At 42.5% G+C, this 22812-nt stretch overlaps 1 protein-coding gene across 3 annotated transcripts; it reads right to left on the bottom strand.

The window, feature by feature from the left end:
* Positions 1-6354: 6354 nt before the first annotated feature.
* LOC108702770 lies at positions 6355-22746 on the bottom strand. 3 transcript variants are annotated; one of them, XM_041578170.1, is made up of 10 exons: positions 22684-22746; positions 20878-20967; positions 17583-17812; positions 15450-15534; positions 14061-14157; positions 11658-12218; positions 10972-11093; positions 9599-9692; positions 7450-8028; positions 6355-6983 (listed from the first exon to the last, which is right to left on the bottom strand). In XM_041578170.1, the coding sequence occupies exons 4-10, from the start codon at positions 15477-15479 to the stop codon at positions 6508-6510; spliced, it is 1959 nt and encodes a 652-aa protein (XP_041434104.1). In that variant the 5' UTR covers positions 15480-15534; positions 17583-17812; positions 20878-20967; positions 22684-22746; the 3' UTR covers positions 6355-6507. The 3 variants fall into 3 exon arrangements, with proteins under 3 accessions (XP_041434104.1, XP_041434103.1, XP_018093925.1); XM_041578169.1 differs by lacking the exons at positions 20878-20967; positions 22684-22746 and adding an exon at positions 15664-15726 and having other exon boundaries at positions 17583-18103; XM_018238436.2 differs by lacking the exons at positions 20878-20967; positions 22684-22746 and having other exon boundaries at positions 17583-18103.
* Positions 22747-22812: the final 66 nt, after the last annotated feature.

The raw sequence follows: 22812 nt of genomic DNA, 5'->3' as shown, positions 1-22812 counted from the left end.
TTACCCTTGGAGCGCTCCCTTAAACCCCATGTAGAAAATTCAATATCCAAAACAGTGGACAGTGAAGAGTGCAATGGGAAATAGGAGAATCATCATGAGACGTATCCCACATACTATGCAAACTTATGTTGAGCTTAAGGAAGACAAACCATACAAGCTGTATGGGATCAGTATTATGTTGTACCTCTGTTTGGAAAGCTGCATGGAGTTGGCACAGGTAAGGGCATCCTTTTGCTGCCTCCAGAACTCGGGCCTCTTTTTCAATCAATTCTTTATTCTGATCTTCTTTCCGCATGATTTTAATGGCCACACGCTCACTGCTGTCGGCTAATGATGCCAGCATTACCTGAGAAAGGCAGAGGGAAGAGATGAAAGATTAGAGGATCTTGTACTGACACAGTCTCCAGATCATTCTGATAAGGCTGGAGGATGAGTGCTATGAGGGGAAACACATAATATGAGGGTATCCTTCCAGGTCTATCACTCACCTTGCCAAATGCTCCTTTCCCAAGTTCTTCATGGAGCCGGTAGCTGCTGATCTGCAGAGGAAAAGATCTTGTACCTGCTACACGGGGTCTCTTTGCCTCACCTCCTCCTTCTATGAGAAAAGAAATAGGGGCAACATATTAGAAATGTAAACATTCTGCACTTATTGATGCAAATACTTAGTAAGGTTATAGTTGAGGTCCATCAAATCAATTTTTTTCTATTTGCAGCTTATATAACATTTTGTCATAAACACCTTGGGGTCATGTGACAAAAAATGCTACTGGCACAGTAACCTGTAGCAACCAATAAGCTGGGAGCATTTAATGTTTAGCTATAAGCAAACATCTGACTGGTTGAAATGGATTGCTGGACTTACCCTGCTAATTCTAACCTTAAAAATATCATTAAAAAAATGAACCAATGTTATTTTGGGGTAAATATAAAATAAAAGTTGTAAAGTTTGTACTTGGCGTAATAACACATAACAACCAATCAAATGTTTGCTTTCTAAACAAGCAACAAGAAAGAGCATCAGTAAACAGGCAATCACAACAAAAGAAAAATACGTGGAAACTAAACAATTGTTCAGCACCAATGTACTAACCCAAAGCAAAACAAAATTAGAATTTCCCAAATACAAGTTCTATAGGGGAGGGAACAAAACAGGGAAATTGCTAGCCAATTAAACTAAACCACAATCTAAAGCCAAACACATACTGAAAATACAAACTTTATCTGCAACACTCAATCAATAAAATCAATCACTAAAGAAAAATATATTCAGCCGGGGAGCCACCTGAGGAACTAATAGACTTTCTGCTAAAAAAATAGCTACTTTGTCAGAAGTAAATCAGAGGGAAATGTGAAATGCTCCAATAATGTCAAGAGGTAACAGCTACAATATAATCAATAGCTACAGGTATGGGATCCGTTATCTGGAAACCCGTTATCCAGAAAAACTCTGAATTATTGACAAGCTGTCTCTCATAGCAGTGGCGTAACTACTGGGGGAGCAGGGGGTGCGATTGGGCCCCCCGGCAGCTCACGCGCCACGTGCTCCGCCGTGCGGAATTGTGCGTAACCGTGCGCATCCAAGAGCACGCGTGCGCAATGGCGCACAGCCCAGGGTGTGCGTGTGGTTGTGCGCAAAGAACTTCGACTTCACAGAGGGAAAAAGCTGTTTCCGGGTTCTCAATAGCGCACTCCTCCGGCGGTGCATTGCGTGTGACGTCACTGGCGCCGCTTGCGACATCAAGCGGCACAGCAGCTGGGTCTAGGGGAGCACAAAAGGCACTTGGAGCACAAATGGTGAGTGGCTGTGCCAGGGATTGCTGCAAATGAACCACAACCCCCTGCCTCGCTGACTGCCGTTCCCTGCTGCCCTGTTTATTTGTCTGAAAGTTGCTGGCAGTGTACAACCCACTTGCCTGCTACTGCCTGGTCTTGGGATGTCAGGGGGACACATTCTGGCCTGACTACTATAGCAGCATTTGGTATGTTTTAGACTTACGTAACTATGGCAGGAGCTGAAATTATGGAATCCCATGAGACACCAGGGTTCTTGGTGCTGAATAATAAGCATTGGAAGCACCAGTACATATCACTTTTCTGTGGTTTTGTAATCAGTACATTCAAGCATGTCTTCAAATTGTGGCACAAAAGAATCTATAAAGACTATAATCACTGTATTGACAGTGCAAATCATTGCTGGATCCAGTCGTGTAACTAGATGTTACTGGGCCCCACAGAAAATTAATTTTAGGGCCACCAACATATCCAGAGGTTGTCCTGTTTTACCAATATATGTTGAAATTGCTCTTTATTTGGGCCTCATGCGGCCCCCTGCAGCTGCAGCGTCTGCTTCCTTAATAGTTACGCCCCTGGGCTGGTGTTCCTGGTCTCTGACCCAGGGTACTTTTATAGGAACTGTGTGCACTCTTCATGCACTTCTTCTCTTTTAGGCTGGTGCATGTGCAGTAGTGTTAAAAGCTGAACTTTTAGCAAACGGTCAAATTTTTTTACTGCCATGCATGTACGTGTCCATTGAAGAAGCAGAATAACGTGATTGCCCTGTGATGCTGCACTGATTAACCCTTGTCATTTACGCAGTAAAAAATGTATTTCAGACTCCTGTGCTTAGATCCTTTGAGTACAGGTATGGGAGCTGTTATCCAGAATGCTCAGGGCCTGGGGGTTTCCTGATAAGTTATGTTGCTGCCATAATCACCAGGTTGTATTTAGTAGTGGATTTTCTATTACTTCTATTGGAAGGTCTGATTTGTGCATATGTTGTACATATAATAGGTTCATGTGTGGGATGAGTTGTTGTTCTTGTGGTGTGGTTGGTATACACCTCTACTCCATGTATCCAATTGCTCAAGTGTCTCAGTGTTGCTGCCATATTGTACTGTCTAACACTGGGGAAAGTCCCTTGTTGTAATATTATCACACTGATTCTGTGTATAGTATATGGCTTCCAGTCGGTAAATTAATCTTTATTCTACTTTTATAAAGCTTCTATGCGGCAGAGATGGTATGCGGCCTGCAACATCTTCATGCAAAGGGCATCGTTCATCTGTAAGTAAAACTCCAATGGGTCCGGCAGTTCCTTTTATTCCAAGGAATTTGTTCTACAGTAAGTAACAAATGTACTGCCCCAGCTCTGTCCTGTGTTCTGCTTATGGTCTCCAATTGATATTAAGATCCACAGTCCTTAAAGGGGTGGTTCACCTTCAAACAACTAGTTGTTTTCAGATAGATCACCAGAAATAACGACTTTTTCCAATGACTTTCTATTTTCTATGTGTGACGGTTTTTCTAATATTGAAGTGTAAAGTGTCATTTCTCTCCTTCTGAAGCAGCTCTGGGAGGGGGGTCACCGACCCTGTAAACTGTTCTAAATGGATACATTTAGTTGATACATTTCTTATCTTTGTCCCTGCTGAGCAGAATCTCTGGGTTTCATTACAGGCAGTTGTTAGACTTGATACAATAGTTACTAATACTCCAGAGATGCTGCTGAGAAATGTGTCAACTAAATGTTGCAAAATTGTAACAGTTTAGAGTCTGCGCCTGAATTACTGAGCTGCCAGACTGAAATACCAGAGGCAGGGACATTCACCTTTAAACTTAGATTTTGGAAAAAACGTAAAAAATAAATAATCGAAAGTAATTGAAAAAAGTCTTTATTTCTGGGGAACAATCTGAAAACAACTGAATTGAAAAAAGTGTTTGGAAGGTGAACAACCCCTTTAAAATTCTTTCCATACCGTCAGGGCCGCCATCAGAAATTGCAGGGCCCCATACGACAAAATTTCCTGGGCCCCCTGAGCTGCACCCACAGCAAGCCCCACCTATAGGTCCACCCCCACCACACAGTAAAAAAACATTGGTGGCTAGGCTTCCCACATGTTAATAAAAAAAATATTGGTGGTCAGGGCTCCCCAATAAAAAAAACATTTGTGGTCAGGGCCCCCATAAAAAACATTTGTGGTCAGGGCCCCCCCATTAAAAAATATTGGTGGCTAGGACCCCACATGGTAAGAAAAAAAAATTGGTGGAGAGGGCTCCACCACGTTATAAGGACATTGGTGGCCAGGGCCCCCCTTAAACGTCCAAGTAAAAAACTTGACCCCCCCCAGAAGTTGGTTATTTGACTGGATATCCCTTTTAAACCTAATAGGTACATATCAGTCCACTATCCAATACACTGCATAGACTGCAAGTATTTAACGGCATCCAGTGAAATCTGCTAATTAGCCATACAGTGCCTGTCTGCATTTAGAGTTACTATTGCCCAATACTTTGTACTAATGTTGAAATGTTACAATTGAACCAAAATAATGCTGTTCTTTTGTCATCCATTGGCATCATATCAGCCCACATGAAGCTTTACCACCGTGTGCTTCAAACACCTGGCCCTACCGTCAGCGATGTTTCCAGCCCTTCCTACCATCAGCAGCATACAGCTCAGCCATCAATTCCATCTGCAGAATGATCATTCTCCCTTCTTCAGCCCTACCAACGGCTTCATCTGTGACCCTTCCAGTATTATAGTATTATGTCCCTTTCTGCTATTATCTATTATCCTAAACATGTCCCTTTAACATGTAACATCTGGCTGATTTATAGGGCAGGCCCTCCCAAGAGTCCCAGACATGGATTTATAAGCTGTGCCAAGTCAAACTGGAGGGGACAAGGTGACAGCTTGGCCCTTGTACGTCACTACTTGATCTTATCTCTGATCTGAACACCGTAGGATCCGATTGTTGGGCCCTAGGGCCCACGATCAGATCAGCCCGATATTGCCCACCTCAAGGCCAAACGAGCGGATCTCTCGGTGTATGGCCACCTTAAGTGTATATTCATGATGTTTGTGCTAAGGATCTGATTGAAAACAGAGGAGGCATGGTAAGGGTTAACAATGCTGTTGTACTAGTTACGTAGTAACCCCATTGTCATTTCCTGTTTGAGAATTTAAATTGTTTGGTTTATACATGTGATATGAGTTTACCTGTTAAGCTTGAAAAAGGGCACAATGTTGGCCCGAAAGGTCACAGATGGAAACTCTGTCATTAATAGGTCATGTATGGAGCAATATTGTGAACTTTTGTCATTTTTAATACACTATTTTTTGAAAAATTTGAGTGCTGCCTTTTTCTTATTTGGAGATATATATATATATATAAACTGTAATTATTTTTTCTTATGGAATGATCACAGCAACATTTCAGACATAGTGGTCCTTTATCAAGTTGGGAAAATGTTGCTGTGATCATGCCAAATAAATCATGCTAATAAATCAAGCTCATCTTTGTCACTGAGGTCGACCCATGAGTTATTATTACAGAGAAAAAGGAAATCATTTTTTTATTTTTTAATTTGGATTATTCAAATAAAATGGAGCCTATCTGTAATTCGGAGATTTCAGGATAATGGGTTTCCGGATAACGGATCCCATACCTGTATTTTTTTTTTTTTTAAAAAGGGATGAACATGGAGTGGTCCGTTTGGCAAGTGCCACTGCCTTGTGGTGATTGTGACACCAGCACTATTGGAAGAGCCCATTTACCCTGTTAGTGCTCAATATATTGCACTGAACAGTGACTAGCCATCGTGCCACCCAACTTACATTCTCTATCCTTGGAACATATTTGCCTAAAAGAGACATAGGTGGAACGTAGCATCACCACTTTCACACAGAGCTTTATACAGACCAGACATGGGGAAAGCTTGTATATAGTGCCAATGTGGCCAAAATGGAATGTTCTTTTAAAGGAGACATATGGGATAAGTGAAAACATTATGTAGGCAATTATGAGTAATATGTGGGTGTTGCTTTTACATGGTGCTAAAAAGTAATATCTTTAAAAATAGCCCCTTTATTGGAGCTCCCTATAGATGTTCACTGGTTCCTGTTTCATATGAGGGGTAGGGGGTGTCCTAACGATTCTTGCCAGAAACACAGTAAGAGGGGGGGACAGCCAATCAGTCACAAAAGCAGACAGGCTTCAGTTCCCTATCAGGTCCTGCTAGCTGCTGATTGGTTCCTGTCCTACAGTGCAGTGAGCTGAGAGCCGCCAGATCCCCTGCACAGCCTGGGAATTCAGGGAGTGAAGGGAGGGATTATTAGGATTTTTGCAGAAATATTCAATAAATCAGCCTGAAACACTACTTTTTTAAGCACAATTCTTCTATAGCTAAATGAGTATAACGCACTGGTACATTCTTATCTTTTTTTTTTCCACAAAATGTCTCCTTTAAGAGCTTTTAAGAGAGCTAAAGTGGGTTCAGAATTAGAAATATACCCTGTTATGTCTAGTCTGGGGCCAACGTCCCAATTCCAGTTAGCGACAATACAGAAAATAGGGGGTAGTATATATTTATATTTTCTGTAGCAGCAGATATGATAGTTGCCTTTTGGGCAATTGTTCACGAAATGTGTTGGAACAGAATAGAGAAATGTGGATACAAATATGGAGGATGCCTATTCTGTATACCGAACGATAAAATCCTAGATCATAGAGGAAAAGATGGATCATAAGGAGGGGGCAGGTAAGAAACCGCTGTTCTGGGTGCCAGGTCTTGGTGTGCACTGGGGAGAAAGGTTCCTGGTGGGGAAGTTGCCATCTGCTCCACCAATTGGCACACAGCTTGTGTCAGATGCCCAAGTTCCTGCGTGTGCTGGGCTTGTGACTGGATTAGCGCATGATTTGTCTGGACCATAGTTTTTACTGCATTTTCCAGGCAGACCATTCTGCTCTCTAATAAGAGTTCATTTCTGCGTTGGCTTCGGAAAAGTTCATTGTGTTCCCGAATGCTTTCCACTAGCTGTCCAACATGGTGAGCCAGCAGATCTGGCTGCATGGCTATTTCTACAGGCTCATGTCCTCTCATTGGAGGCGTTGGTGAATGCCTAATAAAGCCTAGCTGTGTGTCGGGGGAAGCAATAACAGAAATGGGACTCTCTGGATCTTCCATAGAAATAATGTGATCTGAAAGAAAAGGAACATACTGGTCAGCCATATTAAAATGATATGCAGTGTTTTTAAACATAGACCACAGATCACCTGCCAAGATATCTGTACAAAATAGCTAACCTTTATGTGCTTCCTAGCAGTAGCCCCCATGGGATATACATGACTATGTAAAGAAATGCACATGCCCATAAAGAATAGCGGAGAGGCGGTATATGTTAATGCAAGAATAGGCAGTCAGGATAGAGTCTGCAAGGATTGTATGTAACACAATCTTATACTATTTATTTAACTGATAGTTAATGGTGGACCGGAGCCTGACACAGAGTACAAACTGTCTGAGGTACCTAAAAGGACAGGAATTCAACCAAAAGATAATATCTTTTGAAGTATCTACTTTTTTGTGACATTATTATGCATGAGAGGAAATGCAAGAGTCTATTGACACACACACAAGTGTTCATTGTATGTTCAGGTGACTTACTATTGGTAGAGGATGTGGGCACTATTTTTAGTAGTATTCTCTGGCTATTTTGGGCCTCGTTGGTAGACTCTTCTTGCTCACAGGGAACCACATGATTTATCTCACAAGGTTCCTCCTGTAAGCCATTGGTCATCAGAGAAACCCGTGCCTCCTCCTCACTTTCTATTATGTCCAAGCCTTCAGAGACTCCATAAATCATCTGTGGAGTCATTGTCCGTGCCGCCATCTCCTCGAACTTTGTTAGATGAGTCTCTTCCACTCCCTTCTCTTGCATCTGCCTCCTCATCTGTAGGAGTTTCTTTTTTGTAGTTCTCCTCAGTTTATGCCACCTCTTCTTTATATCCCCAATAGTCCGGTGAGTGATGCTTACGGCATTCACCCTCCGCAAGATCTCTGCCCATTTGTGTGCCTTGCGCTGCACGTCTGCCAGGTTGTGCTGGGCACGGAACAGCAGCTTATTATAGGAGGATAATTCTTCGGCCACAATTGCAAGCTCTTCTGGGTTGAACCTGGCCTTCCTCTTGTGCACTTTGGCCTGCCATCGGCTCATCGCCTGTGTTGGCTGTGCAGCAGAAGCCCCTACAGTAAAAATATAGGGGGTGAGACAAACTTATACGCCATCTTGATATCTCCAGTTTTTTTTTCATATGAACGATAACATTTGGAAAGAAAACTCTAGCACACAATAAACTGTTTAGGTTCCCTACCACAAACTCACTTTTGTTCTGGGGTGTTCCTTCCTGTGCACCTATACAAGGTCAGACTGGGGGGCTTGGGGCCCAATGGGGCTACTGCCCCAGGGCCCCCCGGCACGCCGCGTCATGTTTGTGCATACTCGTGAGGTGCCGGGTTTACGCATATGCGCGTCAGTGCTCACGCACTAAATTTTTATTTTACCGCGACCCCCGACAAAGAGGGGTCATGCCAATAAGAAGCGGATCTGGGTTTATTAATAAACCATTTTTGCTTTCTTCTGCTCTATAGTACTTAGAAAGACATAGGGGCAAATTCACTAAAGGCGAATTTTCACCAGCAAAGGCTCCGACACACTCTGTGCCATTTCATCAAGCGTAAATCCATTACCAACAGGCTAATTCAATAAAATGTAAAGTTGCGTCTCTGTAGCCGAACACTGGCGAAGTTTCGCTAGCGTTAATTCGCCGGTGCGAGCATTTCATAGCGAACTTTCACTAACGTTCATTTCTGCCTAGTGAAACTTCATTAGTCTCTTACCCTTAGGTCAATTTCAATAGGCCAGGTACATATAGGTCGTATGGACGTCTTTTTTAGAGATTGCTTGAAGTGGCCGCTTATTATTACAAATGTCCAAGGAAGCAAAATAAAGACAAAAGTGATCCTCTAATGTCCTAGACATGAGCCCACACTAAAACAAATGTGGCATGCCCCTCAAATGGATGGGAAAGAAATGTTAACTCAAAAATGTTCAATAATCAGGAGTTTTGAAAGCAATCTCACTTTTTTTTAGAACTTTTATGACTTTTCAGCATACAGGATATGATGTCACGGACATAAGATTAAGGAGGATGTAGCTTCATATTATCAGTTCGCCAGGTCTAAGCTGGCGAAGGAAACTGACGAAAGAGGCAAAATTCGTACTTTAGCGAATTTGCAGATTAACGATCGTTCGTCTGAGTGACAATTCACCTGGCGATAGGGCGCAAAACTGTGCAATGACAGTCTCTTTCACGAGCGAATTGTTCTCTATGCCTGTTGGCGAAGTCCATGTGAATGGGATTTCTGGCAAATTTTCACTAGCGACGGCCTATTCACCGTTTGGTAAATCTGCCCCATAGACTTTAGGCAGGTGAAACGGGTAACTTGTGCCGACTCTGTATAACCTCAGCAGGTTTAAGAGCAGTGCTTCCCAAGCTTGGGGTCAGGCCTCTATACAAAGGTGGGAGGGAAAGTGGGGTTTGATTGAGAGTGTTGCAGATTAACATGGCGATTGTTAGAACAGTTGGTTGGCAGAGGCAGGTCCCTACTGCTATATACTTTAATGAATGAGTGCTCCACACAAACTCTGTATTATTACAGAACACTTCCCCCCCAGTCAACTACATCACCATGCAGCAGTTCTTGGTCATCCCAATCTAGAACTAGCTGGTTGCCCCGTAAGATACTGTCTTACCCCATGAACTGTGAGCTTGGCTTCTGCGTATAATCCGCTCTTCTTTAATGACCACTTTCTCCTCTGCATACTCCCAGTCACCCTCAGACTCTACCTGGAGATGAAACAAAGTATCCCCACGAAGCAGGTCACATCTTCTATAAACAAATCACACAGCTTACCAACATGCACACATGGACTTAAATGGGCAGTATCGCTGTAAACAGGCACAAGTGTGCAACAGCCAGACAATAATCTTAACGGATTCTGTCATAATTTTTATGGTGTAGTTTTTATTTCTAAATTACACTGTTTACACTGCAAATAATTCACGCTACAATAAAATTGAATTCCTGAACCAGCAAGTGTATTTTTTTGTTGTTGTAATATTGGTGTGTAGGCAGCCATGCTTTCTGGCTAACTGAATGTCGCAGTGGGACCTGGATTTTACAATTGAGTGCTGTTCTTATATCTAGCAGGCAGCTGTTATCTTGTTTTAGGGAGCTGCTATCTGGTTACCTTCCCATTGTTCTGCTGATGGGGGCAAAAGGGAGGGGGGGTGATGTCACTCAAACTTGCAGTACAGCAGTAAAGAGTGACTGAAGTTTATCAGAGCACAAGTCACATGACTGGGGGCAGCTGGAAATTGACAATATGTCTAGCCCCATATCAGATTTCAAAATGAAATATAAAAAAAACCCAGTTTGCTCTTTTGATAAACGGATTCAGTGCAGAAGTCTGCTGGAGCAGCAATATTAACAGATGCGTTTTGAAAAAAAATGTTTTCCCATGACAGTATGGGGGACAGGTAACCCCCCCCCAGCACATTCAAATACACATATACACACACGCTCTCAAATACACTATTCCTCAAGTGTACACATAAATATACAGACTTGCACAATTTTGTAGCATTTCATAAAAAGTGTGATGGCTCATTACAATGTGCAGTTACTTTTGTATGTTATGTTATTTATAGCCATTGCATTTTCAGTTTCAAATAAATGTATTGCAGAGCCAGGCCAAGTAGTACTGGCACTCCTACTTTTCCCAGGTGCCTTGCCAATTCCCACTTGGTCATATGCACTATTTCTGGGAGTCTCTATATGGCACATGCATTGGAAGTTGTTTGCATACTGGTTAGCAAACCAGAAGACCCCTGGAATCCATATTTAGAACATTTTATTGTACCTGTATAGGCAGCATACACAGTTTGGCGGCAGATCTAGGATGTAATCATATTTTAAAGCATTTCCTGGAAAGATTTGAATTTCTGAATTAGGAATATTGGGAGGTCCCTCGGAATAATCGCAAGTTTGAAAAGCACAGGTTTTGAACTGTATTTGTCTAAACCTCTAAATGGAGGCACGGGCTTGTACATACAAAATACTTACAGATATGGCAGTCGGTGGGTTATTTGTTGCTTTCTGTGCCAACTGGTGATTATCAGGTGCCGCACTCTCTGAAGACATTTCTGTTTTGCCATTGAACATGTCTTCAGAATAGGAACTGAGACCTAATTAATTGGGCAATTAAGAAAAAACATTTAAAAAAAACACAATTGCTGACAGTCCTACTGGTTTACAGGTCCTTGAACCTGATCAGTAATGATAGATTTGCTTCAAAGTGTGGAAACAGATTGGTTTGTGATTGAACAGTAGAACATGTGTCATGTTACTCAGGTTCTCTTTTCAAAAATACACAGTCCTTCCCTGCTTTATGGCTGAGCTTCTAGCTATCTTTATAACAGAGCATTCTGTCACAGTGGCACAGATCCTATCTGATACCCATTGTAAACAGCAGTCCTGCCCTGCTTTATGGCTGAGATTCTAGCTATCTTTATAACAGAGAATTCTGTCACAGTAGCACAGATCCTATCCGATACCCATTGTAAACAGCAGTCCTGCCCTGCTTTATGGCTGAGATTCTAGCTATCTTTATAACAGAGAATTCTGTCACAGTGGCACAGATCCTATCTGATACCCATTGTAAGCAGCAGTGGCTGTTTGGGTGGTCTGAGGCTTTAGTTTGCCTTTTAAAGGAATTTGGAGAATGATGGAATAAAGTGTGAAAGACTTACACGATGTGCTGGCTTCTGAATTCTTCTCATCACTGATTTGGGTCATGACCATCTGACTCTTGCGTCTTGTCATGTATGGCTCTCTTTGAGGGACCTTACTCTTAGGCAACTTTTCATGTGATGATACATCAGAGTCTTCATTACTATCTAATATATCATCACTACTGAAAAAATAGCTCATCTTTGGTGTCATGGTCTTGGCGGCCATTTTCTCTAGGCGAGTGAGTCGAGTTTTCTTCCTTGGCGACACTCCACCAGGTTTTCCTTGCTCCCTCCTAATCTTAAAAAGCTTCTTCCTTGCGGTTTTCCTCAAGTCGTGCCATCGTTTCTTGATGTCGTCTATGGTTCGGAAAGTCACTTGGTGAGCATTCACCCGGTTCAATATGTCAGCCCATTTAGCGGCTTTACACTGTGCTTTGGCAGGATCCTGATGAATGGTGAAGAGGAGCTTGTTGTGGGCAGAAAGTTCTTCCACAACGATAGCCAACTCCTCTGGTGTGAATCTGGCTTTCTTTTTGTGCCCTCGTCCTTGCCCACGATTTGAAGGTTCTTTTTGTGAACCTGCAGAAACAGATTAAATGAATATATAGCTAGGAGTTAAAAAAATGTGCTTTTTGTTATACAGTGATGCAATTTCCCATTACATATTATTATGTAAAAATGTTGGGATTTTTAAGCACAAAAAACCAGAGAAACCAGACCAAAAAAAATGGCATATGAAATTTGGAAGGTTTATGTAGAAATCGTTTCGTTGTGTTTCCATAATTCAAGATATTTTTCAATAGTTTTCGAGAGTGATTTGATGCTCATTGAATATGAGGGGCAGAATGTGATGTTATAACATTTGAGTAATTTGCTTTTTGTGTTTTTACAGATTTTTGAGATTTTTTAATGCACCTTTATATGAAGGGGCGCCTTGAACATCATCTATTTGGTACTTTGAATTAGGACCCGGAAGATATTTGTTAGTTGATTTCTGAATTTAGAAAACCACAAAGTGAGCTAGGATTTAGGGTTTTCTTTTATTGTGTACGGTGGCATGTATATCTATTTTGAACTCTTCAGGTTCTGCTTCCCATAATAACCCATGGGGTTATTTAAAAGTTAAAGGGGTTGTTCACCTTCAAATTATTTATTTATTATTATTTGTAGTTTTTGAGTTATTTAGCTTTATATTCAGCAGCTCTTCAGTTTGCAATTTCAGCAATCGAGTTGCTAGGGTCCAAATGACCCTAGCAACCATGCACTGATTTGAATAAGAGACTGAAATATGAATAGGAGCTCAGCTTAATAGAAAGTTGAGCAATAAAAAGTAGCAATAACAATACATTTGTAGCCTTACAGAGCATTTGTTTCTAGATGGAGTCAGTGATCCCCATTTGAAAGCTGGAAAGAGTCAGAAGACAAAGGCATATAACTCATAAACTGAAAATAATTAATGAAGACCAACTAAAAAATTGCTTAGAATGAGGCATTCTATAACATATAAAAATCTATTTAAAGGTAAACTAACCCTTTAAATGCATTGGATAGTTTTGCTTTGTTTTAACAGTTTCAAAAAAGTTCTGACCACCAGCTTGCACTTTACAGTTTAAATAAAACAATAAAAATAAATTTCGGGGGACGGGACTAATGAGCATTATGATACCCTATATGTATGTGGCATACAGTAACCCATTTATGAAAATAGTGCAACATTTTTCAAATAAAAACTAGTAATCCGACACAATGCAAAATGCAATAGTACGACAAACAAAGAGAAAAATGAACAGCAATATAAAAATAAAGAAAACCAGGGAGATTGTGGCCAAAATCCCAATTCTGCTAGTGTTACTGGGTAATTATATTTCTTGGTCAAAAACAAACAATAAGCATAGCAAAACTAGAGATTAAAAAAAGTCACTGAAATAAAATACAAATAATCGTGTGACTCACACTGCTACTGGGGAAAAATAAACGTTATAAGGTAAAAAGAAAAAGCAAATAAAGTGCATATGTATGTGTGTGTTTGCTGAATTGTACTAGGTGGGGGTACACCACAGCCAGCACGGCTGTATTTATTATATGTGTTAGGCTGAGCTTTTTATCTGCAAATAATATATATTACTATCTGTGTCATATCATTGTTTAAAGATTGTGTAAATTACCAAACATTTACACAAAGAGTTAACCCTGTTGTTCCTAAACTATGCTGCTGGCTGCCCTAGGGGTTCCCAATCGGAATTACAAGTTAAGGAGGGGGCAGAACTCCATATATATTTTAATATATATATATATATATATATATATATATATATATATATATATATATATATATAGATAGATAGATAGATAGATAGATAGATAGATAGATAGATAGATAGATAGATATATGCGTGTTCAACTACAGAAACAAACATTTACCTGAGGGAACCAATGGGGAAGCATCTTCATTGCCATCTGAGGATGACAAATCTTTGTCTTCAATATACTCCCAGTCCTGCTCAGAGTTTATTTGTATCTGAAATGAAATGAATCCCATTTAAAGAACAGCAGGGTGGATGAACCAGTCAGCTACAAGTTTCAGTAACTGTTTAAACATGATTAACTAGGGTGTATGTCTAACATTTTGTCACTCTTTGTAAAATTGAATTTCCATGTCCTTTAACTGTATGTCAAAGGGTAGTTATCAGAGCAAGATTATCTGCTGCACTCCAATTGGGGGAAACAATACTATTAGACTAATGCAAGACAGGGCTGCTTAAAGTAACATCAAAACATGAAAGTGTTTTAAAGTAATAAAAATGTAATGCAGTGTGCAGTAAAACGGGTGTGTTTGATTTAGAAACACTAATATAGTATATATAAACAAGCTGCTGTGTAGCAATGTGGGCAGCCATTCACGCACACGATACACAGCAGATAAGCTCTGTAGAACATAATGGTGTTATCTGTTATCTACTATTAAACCTGTGCCATATAGACTTTTTTCAATTTCTGCAGGCCGAGAATCAGCCCCTGCACTGGCATCAGCATCCTGTCCTGCCTGCACCCAGAGCAATTGTATTGGCCCAGGTGCTGGCATTGTGGCTGATTTCAGCTCGAAAATATAAACTCCTGTGTTTCTTTACTGAAATCAGCTACATGTGCCAGCATCCGGGCTAATACAATTGCTCTGTGTGCAGGTAGGACAGGATGCTAATTCCAGTGAAGGGGCTGTCTCAATCTGCGTATTTAAGCAGGATGATTTTCAACCCTGTCTGGCATTAGCCTTATGTCCAAAAACAGTGCTATGCAGCACACACTGTGAGCGAGCTCCCTAAGCAAATGGCCATGTTTTGTGACACACGTGAATAATGAGCATGTTTCCCAGACACAAGCACTTTTTGGGTAAAACAATATAGTTTTCCCCAACTGGTTTTTGGTCTGTTTCTTCAGCTGGGGTGGAAGAATTTTCCATTGATAGGTGCCTTTTAAATTGATAAGATTTCCCTGGGAGCAGTGCTTTCACTGCCGCCATCTTTTCTGACTTATAGTTATAGTATGCATGCACAAACCTAGATCTGTTCAAATAATCCGTGAAAGATGTTGGCACTTCTATAGACCAGTGCCAGTGCTTCTCTTCCGAAAAACAGTAAACTATGGAAAATATTTATTTGTGATTTAATTGATGGGTGATGCCTACATACTGTACCCCTTAGTGATTTTGTCTTTCCGTCCCTTTATTTGACATTAGTACATGAAAAATACAACATGTACAAAATAACCACCCAGCTGTTACTCCCTCTGTATTGCAGAAAAGTATATTTTCACCGTGAGGAATGGGTCCTTAGATTTCTCCATCCTTCAGTTATAGTGATGTCTTTTTCTGGATGGGTCCAGCAGCAGAACAGCAATGCTAAAATGAGACAGAAAGAAGGCTAAGACTATTATTCTCCCAAACCCAAATGTCTAGCAACTGTTGCTGCTAGTCTATCGCTATTCTTGTGTTTGTTCTTATTTTTTTTATATATGTCTTTATAAATACCTTCTTGCTTGTAGAACGCAAGGGTAGGGAGACTGCCTGGGACTGGACATGACTGAACACGGACTTCATTGGAGCAATATTATAAAAAAAAAAATGCAAAAGTTGGCAGAAATCCTTAAAGGGCATGTAAAGGCAAAATAATAAAATCCCATTTTTACTCATCTTCAATATACTTTAATTACAAAATGTATACCGTTTTTATAAGAAACCTGACTGTATGCAGTGAAATTCTCCCTTCATTTATAACCCTGGGCAGGTGCAGTTTTCTGCTGATAGGAGCACCAGCCTGGGGTTTCAGGTAAGTCAATACAATCACTTAGGGGTGCATAACATTTGGTACCCCCAAGTGCACCAATCCTTTCCTTCACCTTTAAACAATACAAAAACTATAAAATCCACATTAGATTACATGACAACACAGGACCTCATTATTCGGAAATAACTTACCGAAACTCCGCTTCTGCTCCTCTTCAGAAAAGGTGACAGGGTGACGATCCATCGTGTGCCGCTGGATTTCTCCTCCCTGGCTATCGCCCATATTCTACTGACAGCATGTGAAGGAAGAGCAACAAGGGACACTACCATCACCCGAGCAGTACAGGCACAGCTCTGAGGCACAGTGACACCAACTAGGTATTGGTCGGGCCATTCCAAGCAGCAGCAGCACAGGAACAAGTGAACGGAGAGAAGGGGGTGTGTTCCCATGCCTTGCAGCTGCCACACCGAGCCTGGAGTGTTCATGTACCGTAAGCGGCTGCCACAGAGGATGGCGAGGTTGGTGGCTCCCCATTGGCTCCACATTAGCTCCCAGGTGTCCGGCAGCGCAGGAGGAGGGGGAGGTAGCGTCACCGGTTCGGCCTCTGCTCCCTCCGCAGGCTACACATTCTCCCTTGCACGCCTTCTGTCGTCATAGTCTGTAGGGGCGCTCAAGCCCCAGGGATTCTCTCCAGCTGCGATGCCCAGTCCTCCCTAGGTAAGGTTCTCATGGGCATATATTGCAATCGGTCCAAAGTTTGCCATTTTTAGCACCGCTCACTGGGTGTGACTTACAGATCATCCTTCAGTCTGATGCGGCTGTTCATATATTAATGATGAAATGCCCAGTTTGCCCTTTTCTGTTTTGTGCTAATTAGAATATAAATAAAGCTAATATTAGGCTTTAGGATTTGTCAACCCATTCACAATCTGTCGACTTCCATGGATTGTGTTCTTGGGCAATGAGTGTGTTCACTTCAGCGAGCGCAAACTGGGCATTTCATCAGTAATATATGAACCGCTCGGGTGGTGGTAGTGTCCCTTGTTGCTCTTCCTTCACATGCTGTCAGTTGAATATGGGCGATAGCCAGGGAGGAGAAATCCAGCACTGCACGATGAATTGTCATCCTGTCGCCTTTTCTGAAGAGGAGCGGAAGCAGCCCAGAGCACACTGAGCATGTGCAAAGTCTTGGTCTTGCAAAGATGTTTAACAAAGTTACAAGATGGTGACCCCCCTGTGTCCACCTTTCATTTGTTTAATTAGGCTTGTGGTGCAGTAAGTTCATGTTTATGTTTCGTTTACAAAATACAGCATTTCTAGCCTTATTCTGTTTTAGTCTTCACTTCCCCAGGGAATTCATTTTATTACCCTGTATTCATTGGTGTAAAGTCCTCTGTAACTTATTTCCCCCAGGTGAGTTTCCTGAGGTGTTTAATGGAGAATATGGGAAGTCCTTCAGTCAGTATAATAATTCCTCATCATTTGCCCACTAGGGACACAATATTTACGAATAGACATCTACATTTTCTGTGAGTGTTTGTTGTGGGGGATGAAGAGGGTACAATGGCTTGTGACTGGAGCAAGGGACTACATGACTACTAGCGGCAGCAGCAGGGCCTTATAAGGGTATAAATCTTCCCTGGGAAGTTGACAGCCTACTCGCCTTGACACGTGACAGGCTCTGGTATTAAGACGCATCTTTGTCAGGAGGTTCTCCAAGTTGGCGGAGGCAGGGAGAGAGCTGACAGCTGATGGCAGCAGAGAAAAGCAGGACCGGGAACCATTGCCGGGATCTACCAGCTGTGCGGACAGGAAAAGGAAGAGGCGGCAGATTCCCAGGACTGTGTGTTGGAGGAGGCAGAGAAAGTGCAGGAGCCAATCACCGGCAACCCCCTGAAGAAGAAGAAACCATTCCCCCATTAGCGTGCCTTCGTCCACAGCTGGGTCGGGTCACGTCAGGAGGAGGATAAACAGGAAGGAGGCAGCGTTCAAATGAAGAAGCAGAGCAAACCTGCAGTGAGAGCTCACCGGCTCCCTAACTACACTACCATCCGCTCCTATAGAGAATAGAGGGAAGGGGGTGCCGCATTCAGTCACAGAGCATTCTGTCATACTGACAGCTCCCCCCTCACTCACTCACACACACACTCTCTCACACACTCACTTTCTCTCACAAACTCTCTCTCACACACTCACTCTCTCACACTCACTCACACTCATTCTTTCATACACACTCACTCTCACACACACTCTCTCATACACACTCACTCTCTCTCTCACACACACACCACACACACACGCTCTCACACACACACACTCACTCTATCTCACACACTCACTCACACACTCTCACACTCACTTTCTCACACACTCACTTTCTCACACACTCACTCTCTCACACACACTCACTCTATCTCACACACTCACTCACACACTCTCACACTCACTCTCTCTCACACACACTCACACACACGCTCACTCTCACACACTCACTCTCTCTCACACACACACACACACACACTCTCACACACACACAGCTCACTACTCTTTTCTCCAAGAGAGACACAGCAAATGTGTTGCACCTCCTCTGGCTCCACGCCTTCTGCATCCTTTCCAATATCCTCTCACACACCCACTCTCACACACCCACTCACACACATACTCTCACACCCACTCTCACACACCCACTCACACACATACTCTCACACCCACCCACTCTCACACACCCACTCTCACACACCCACTCACACACACACAGCTCACTACTCTTTTCTCCAAGAGAGACACAGCAAATGTGTTGCACCTCCTCTGACTCCATGCCTTCTGCATCCTTTCCAAAATCCTCACACACACTCGCTCACACACGCTCTCACACACACCCACTCTCACACACACACAAGAGAGACACAGCAAATGTGTTGCACCTCCTCTGGCTCCACGCCTTCTGCATCCTTTCCAATATCTTCTCACACTCTCTCACACACACGCTCACACGCTCTCACACACACTTTCACACACACAGCTCACTACTCTTTTCTCCAAGAGAGACACAGCAAATGTGTTGCACCTCCTCTGGCTCCACGCCTTCTGCATCCTTTCCAATATCCTCTCACACACCCACTCACCCACCTTCGCACACCCACGCTCGCACACCCACGCTCACACACCCACGCTCACACACCCACGCTCACACACCCACACTCACACACCCACACTCACACACCCACACTCACACACACACACTCACACACACACACACACACACACAAGCTCTCACACACACTCTTACTGTCACACACACACAGCTCACAACTCTTTTCTCCAAGAGAGACACAACAAATGGGTTGCACCTCCTCTGGCTCCATGCCTTCTGCATCCTTTCCAATATCCTCACCCATAAGAACCTGGAACTCACACCCAGGCTTTAAAGGAGACATACAGGATCAATTAAAAAAAAAAATACCTCCCAACATTTTGGAAATAAAAAGAGGGACAAAAAAGTTGCAGTGCGGCAAAAGTTGTTTGACCACGCCCATTGTTGTGGCCACAACCCCTAATTACCATGTTCGTTTAACAAAATTTGGCAGGCTAGGAAAGTTTTTTTGTTTTTTTTACAGTTATTATAGTTTTGCTAACGAAGGTGAATTGCCCTTTAAGCTGTGAGCCTAACCTCTCCCAAGAAACCTGTTATCTTATATTGTTACAATGACTTATTTGCTTATCTCAAAATTGTTACAAATTTATCTTATCTGCAGCTGTGGCTGTTCTGGGCTCTCTGACAAAAAGCCAATTAAGTTAAGCTGGCCATAGATGCAAAGATCCGATCGTTTGAATCCTCGAACAATCGGACATCCCCATGTACCGACCTGCCACTAACCCTAACTTACCTATCGACCAAACGACCAATCTCCATGGGAAGAAAAATGTCGGGACTCTTCACACACGGTCCGAAAATCGTACGAATCGAGGATTTGTACGATCGGATCTTTGTGTCTATGGCCAGCTTTAGAGACATTGTTTCTTTTTCTGGCTGTTCAGTGAAGAGAAAAACTGGACTTTCCAGTACAAACGAGGGACTGCTGGGTTGAGCTGTCAAAAGAGGGACTGTCCCTCTAAAAACAGGAAAGTTGAAAAACCGCTAATTTTGTAGGCAGTTGGTGTTGTTTTTCATGGTGCTAAAATTATCTTTAAAAATAGCCCCATTAATGGAGTCCCTGTCTCTGGTCCCTGTCGGTGTTTCAAATGAGGGGTGGGCTTGTCCTAATGGTCTCTGCTAGAAGTACAGTAGGAGGGGGACAGCCAATCGGATCCCTACAGTCACACAAGCACAGACAGGCTTCAGTTCCCTATCAGGTCCTGCTAGCTGCTGATTGGTTCTTGTCCTACAGTGCAGTGAACTGAGAGTCGCTTGCTCCCCTGCACAGCCTGGGAATTCAGGGAGCGGGAAGTGGAAGAGAAGGGAGGGATTATTAGGGTTTTTGCAGAAAAATTCAATAAAACAGCCTGAAACACGACTTTTTAAAGCACAATTCTTCTATATCTAAATGAGTAGAATGCACTGGTACATTCTTATTTTTTACACAAAATGTCTCCTTTAAGCAAATTATTATAATACTGGAAGCCTATTGGAGCTACAGGCGTGTGGCGTGGTTCAACTATGAGGATAAAGTCTGTCAGAAAATGGCAGTCGACCCCACAATGAAATGGTGTATGAAAGATACAGGTGGAAATGGTAATTCCCAGTCCACAGACCAATTGTTATGCCCAACTGAATACAACTAAAAATAAAAAAAATACACCAAGCAGGAATTCAGAGTGTTCTCTGGGCAGCACCCCCCCCCCCCCTACATTTAATTTTAACAGCGGGTCTTGTTGGCAAGAGGACTGGGTAGATATTGATGCTATTAAATATATAGAAGTGTGTTAGGGTTTATTGTATTTGGAGGCTTGGAGCTTACCTCGGGGGGCATGGTATACCCATACTGGCCTATTATGTGGGTTGAGAAAGGTCTAGATGTCTTCAGACAATTAGCCCCAGAAGAGGAGCCCTTCAGAAAGAAATGGCAGAAACACATTGAGAGGGTTATTCAGAAGAAATCATTAAAATGGTATCAAGTTCATTGGCCCCAAAAACATTGTCAGCATACTTAAGGAGATGGACTATGTTGGAGTCTTATGTTAATATGAATAATAAACAAGAGGGCAAGGCTGTGTCACATATCAAAAAGCAAATAGCGGGGATTGTCGGTTGTTGAACAGAAAGGATTTCACAAAAGCTAGAATAATGAAACAATTGCTGAAAGGATGAAACTTAACGTCCAATCAGAGAGACAGAAGAAAGGGGTAGTATTTCTGAAGATCAATGACAAGTAAAGTTCTTGAAATGGTGCAATTTGTTATAAACCCACTAAAATATAAGATTACTTATTTTCCCTAGGTCTGCATGTAATTTCTGTAAAAAAGTACCATATTCCTCTTAGAGCCTCTTCATCAATTCAACTTGTTTTTTTAGCCTTGAGGTATATTATGTAATGCCCCAAGCATTTCCAGTTGTAGATCTTATACCTGATACCTAACATACCAAAAATATTTTTTTCTCAAATAGTATTTATTCGTTGGTTACCAAACCAATATAATTGATAAACAGCGCTTCCCCAGGTTCACAAATGTAGTATGTTTTGAAAGCATTTACATGAAACATGATTCCAAAATACTGAATATTTCACAAGGACTCCTATCCAAATGTTTTTTAAAACTTCACTTTCCACAGCAGAAACAAAAATATTTCTTATTTCTTTATACACAGCTGCTATTATTTTTAATCCCAACACACTTAAAATGATCCAATTTCTTGCATTACTAAATATTCAATTAGGCTTCTGGATATAGCAGAATTGCGTTGTCAATGTCCATTTTTTGCACTTGGCATTAGGTGGAGCAGATACAAAATTATGGATATACATGCCAGTTGTATACAGGGTCGACTGGGCCGACAGACACTGGGAAAAAACTCGGTGGGCCCCCATTGGAGCAGCCCCTCCCACCTGGCCCCTGGTTGCGGCCGCAAACAGGAAAAAAGATAAGCGTGGGGAGAGGGCCCGGCCAACACGTCTTCACCGGTCGGTGGGGTAGTATGGAAGCCGAGAAGCAGCAGCCCCGGTGGGCCCTGGGTAGGGTTGCCTTGCAACAACTCTTCTTGCAAAGTAGATAATGAGATAACCAGTGCAAAGGTAATCCTAGTTCATAATTTTTATATCTGTAACCAAAACAGTCACAATAAAGAGTTGGAGGGACTGGGGTTGTTTATGCAGAGCTCAGTATAACTGACTCTGCTAATCAGGGTCGGACTGGGCCTGGCTCTTTTGGGCTCCGCTGGCCCAGACCCACGCCCGCTTTCCAGATGGCACCACTTGCGTGCCGTAAATTACATGCACACATGCGCGGCGTCCGACCCTGCTGCTAATTACAGAGACTTTAATCAAATGAGACTTTTCATGCCACAGCATGCCCCTTGAATCTAGTGCTGCCTAGGCAACTGTTTTTCTAAGAAAGGCATGCTGGGGAAGGAATGTAGGTGTCCCCCCATCTTAACTTGAGCATCATTCAGATGTGCACATTAGGGATTGTCAGGAAGCTTAGCCGCATTGGGGTCCTGTCCTTGAAGAACTCAATTGTTTACCAAAAAAACCCTAACCCCCTCCCCACATAGACCCGCCTCCATCCCCCCCAGCCTAGCTGCCCCCCCCCGGGGAAATGCCCGTAACTTTATACTCAGCCCTCGTTGCAGATTTAGGCATCAGAGTTCACCGCAGGCATCTTCCGGGTCTTCAGTAAGCGAGTAAACAACTGCGCATGTGCCGAAATAGACGGAAATTGCAGAAGAGCCGGAAGAT

This window comes from Xenopus laevis, chromosome 9_10S, assembly GCF_017654675.1.
Source record: "Xenopus laevis strain J_2021 chromosome 9_10S, Xenopus_laevis_v10.1, whole genome shotgun sequence".
Taxonomy (NCBI): domain Eukaryota; kingdom Metazoa; phylum Chordata; class Amphibia; order Anura; family Pipidae; genus Xenopus; species Xenopus laevis.
Note: the sequence above shows the minus strand (reverse complement) of the source record. Positions and strands in the feature narration are given on the sequence as shown.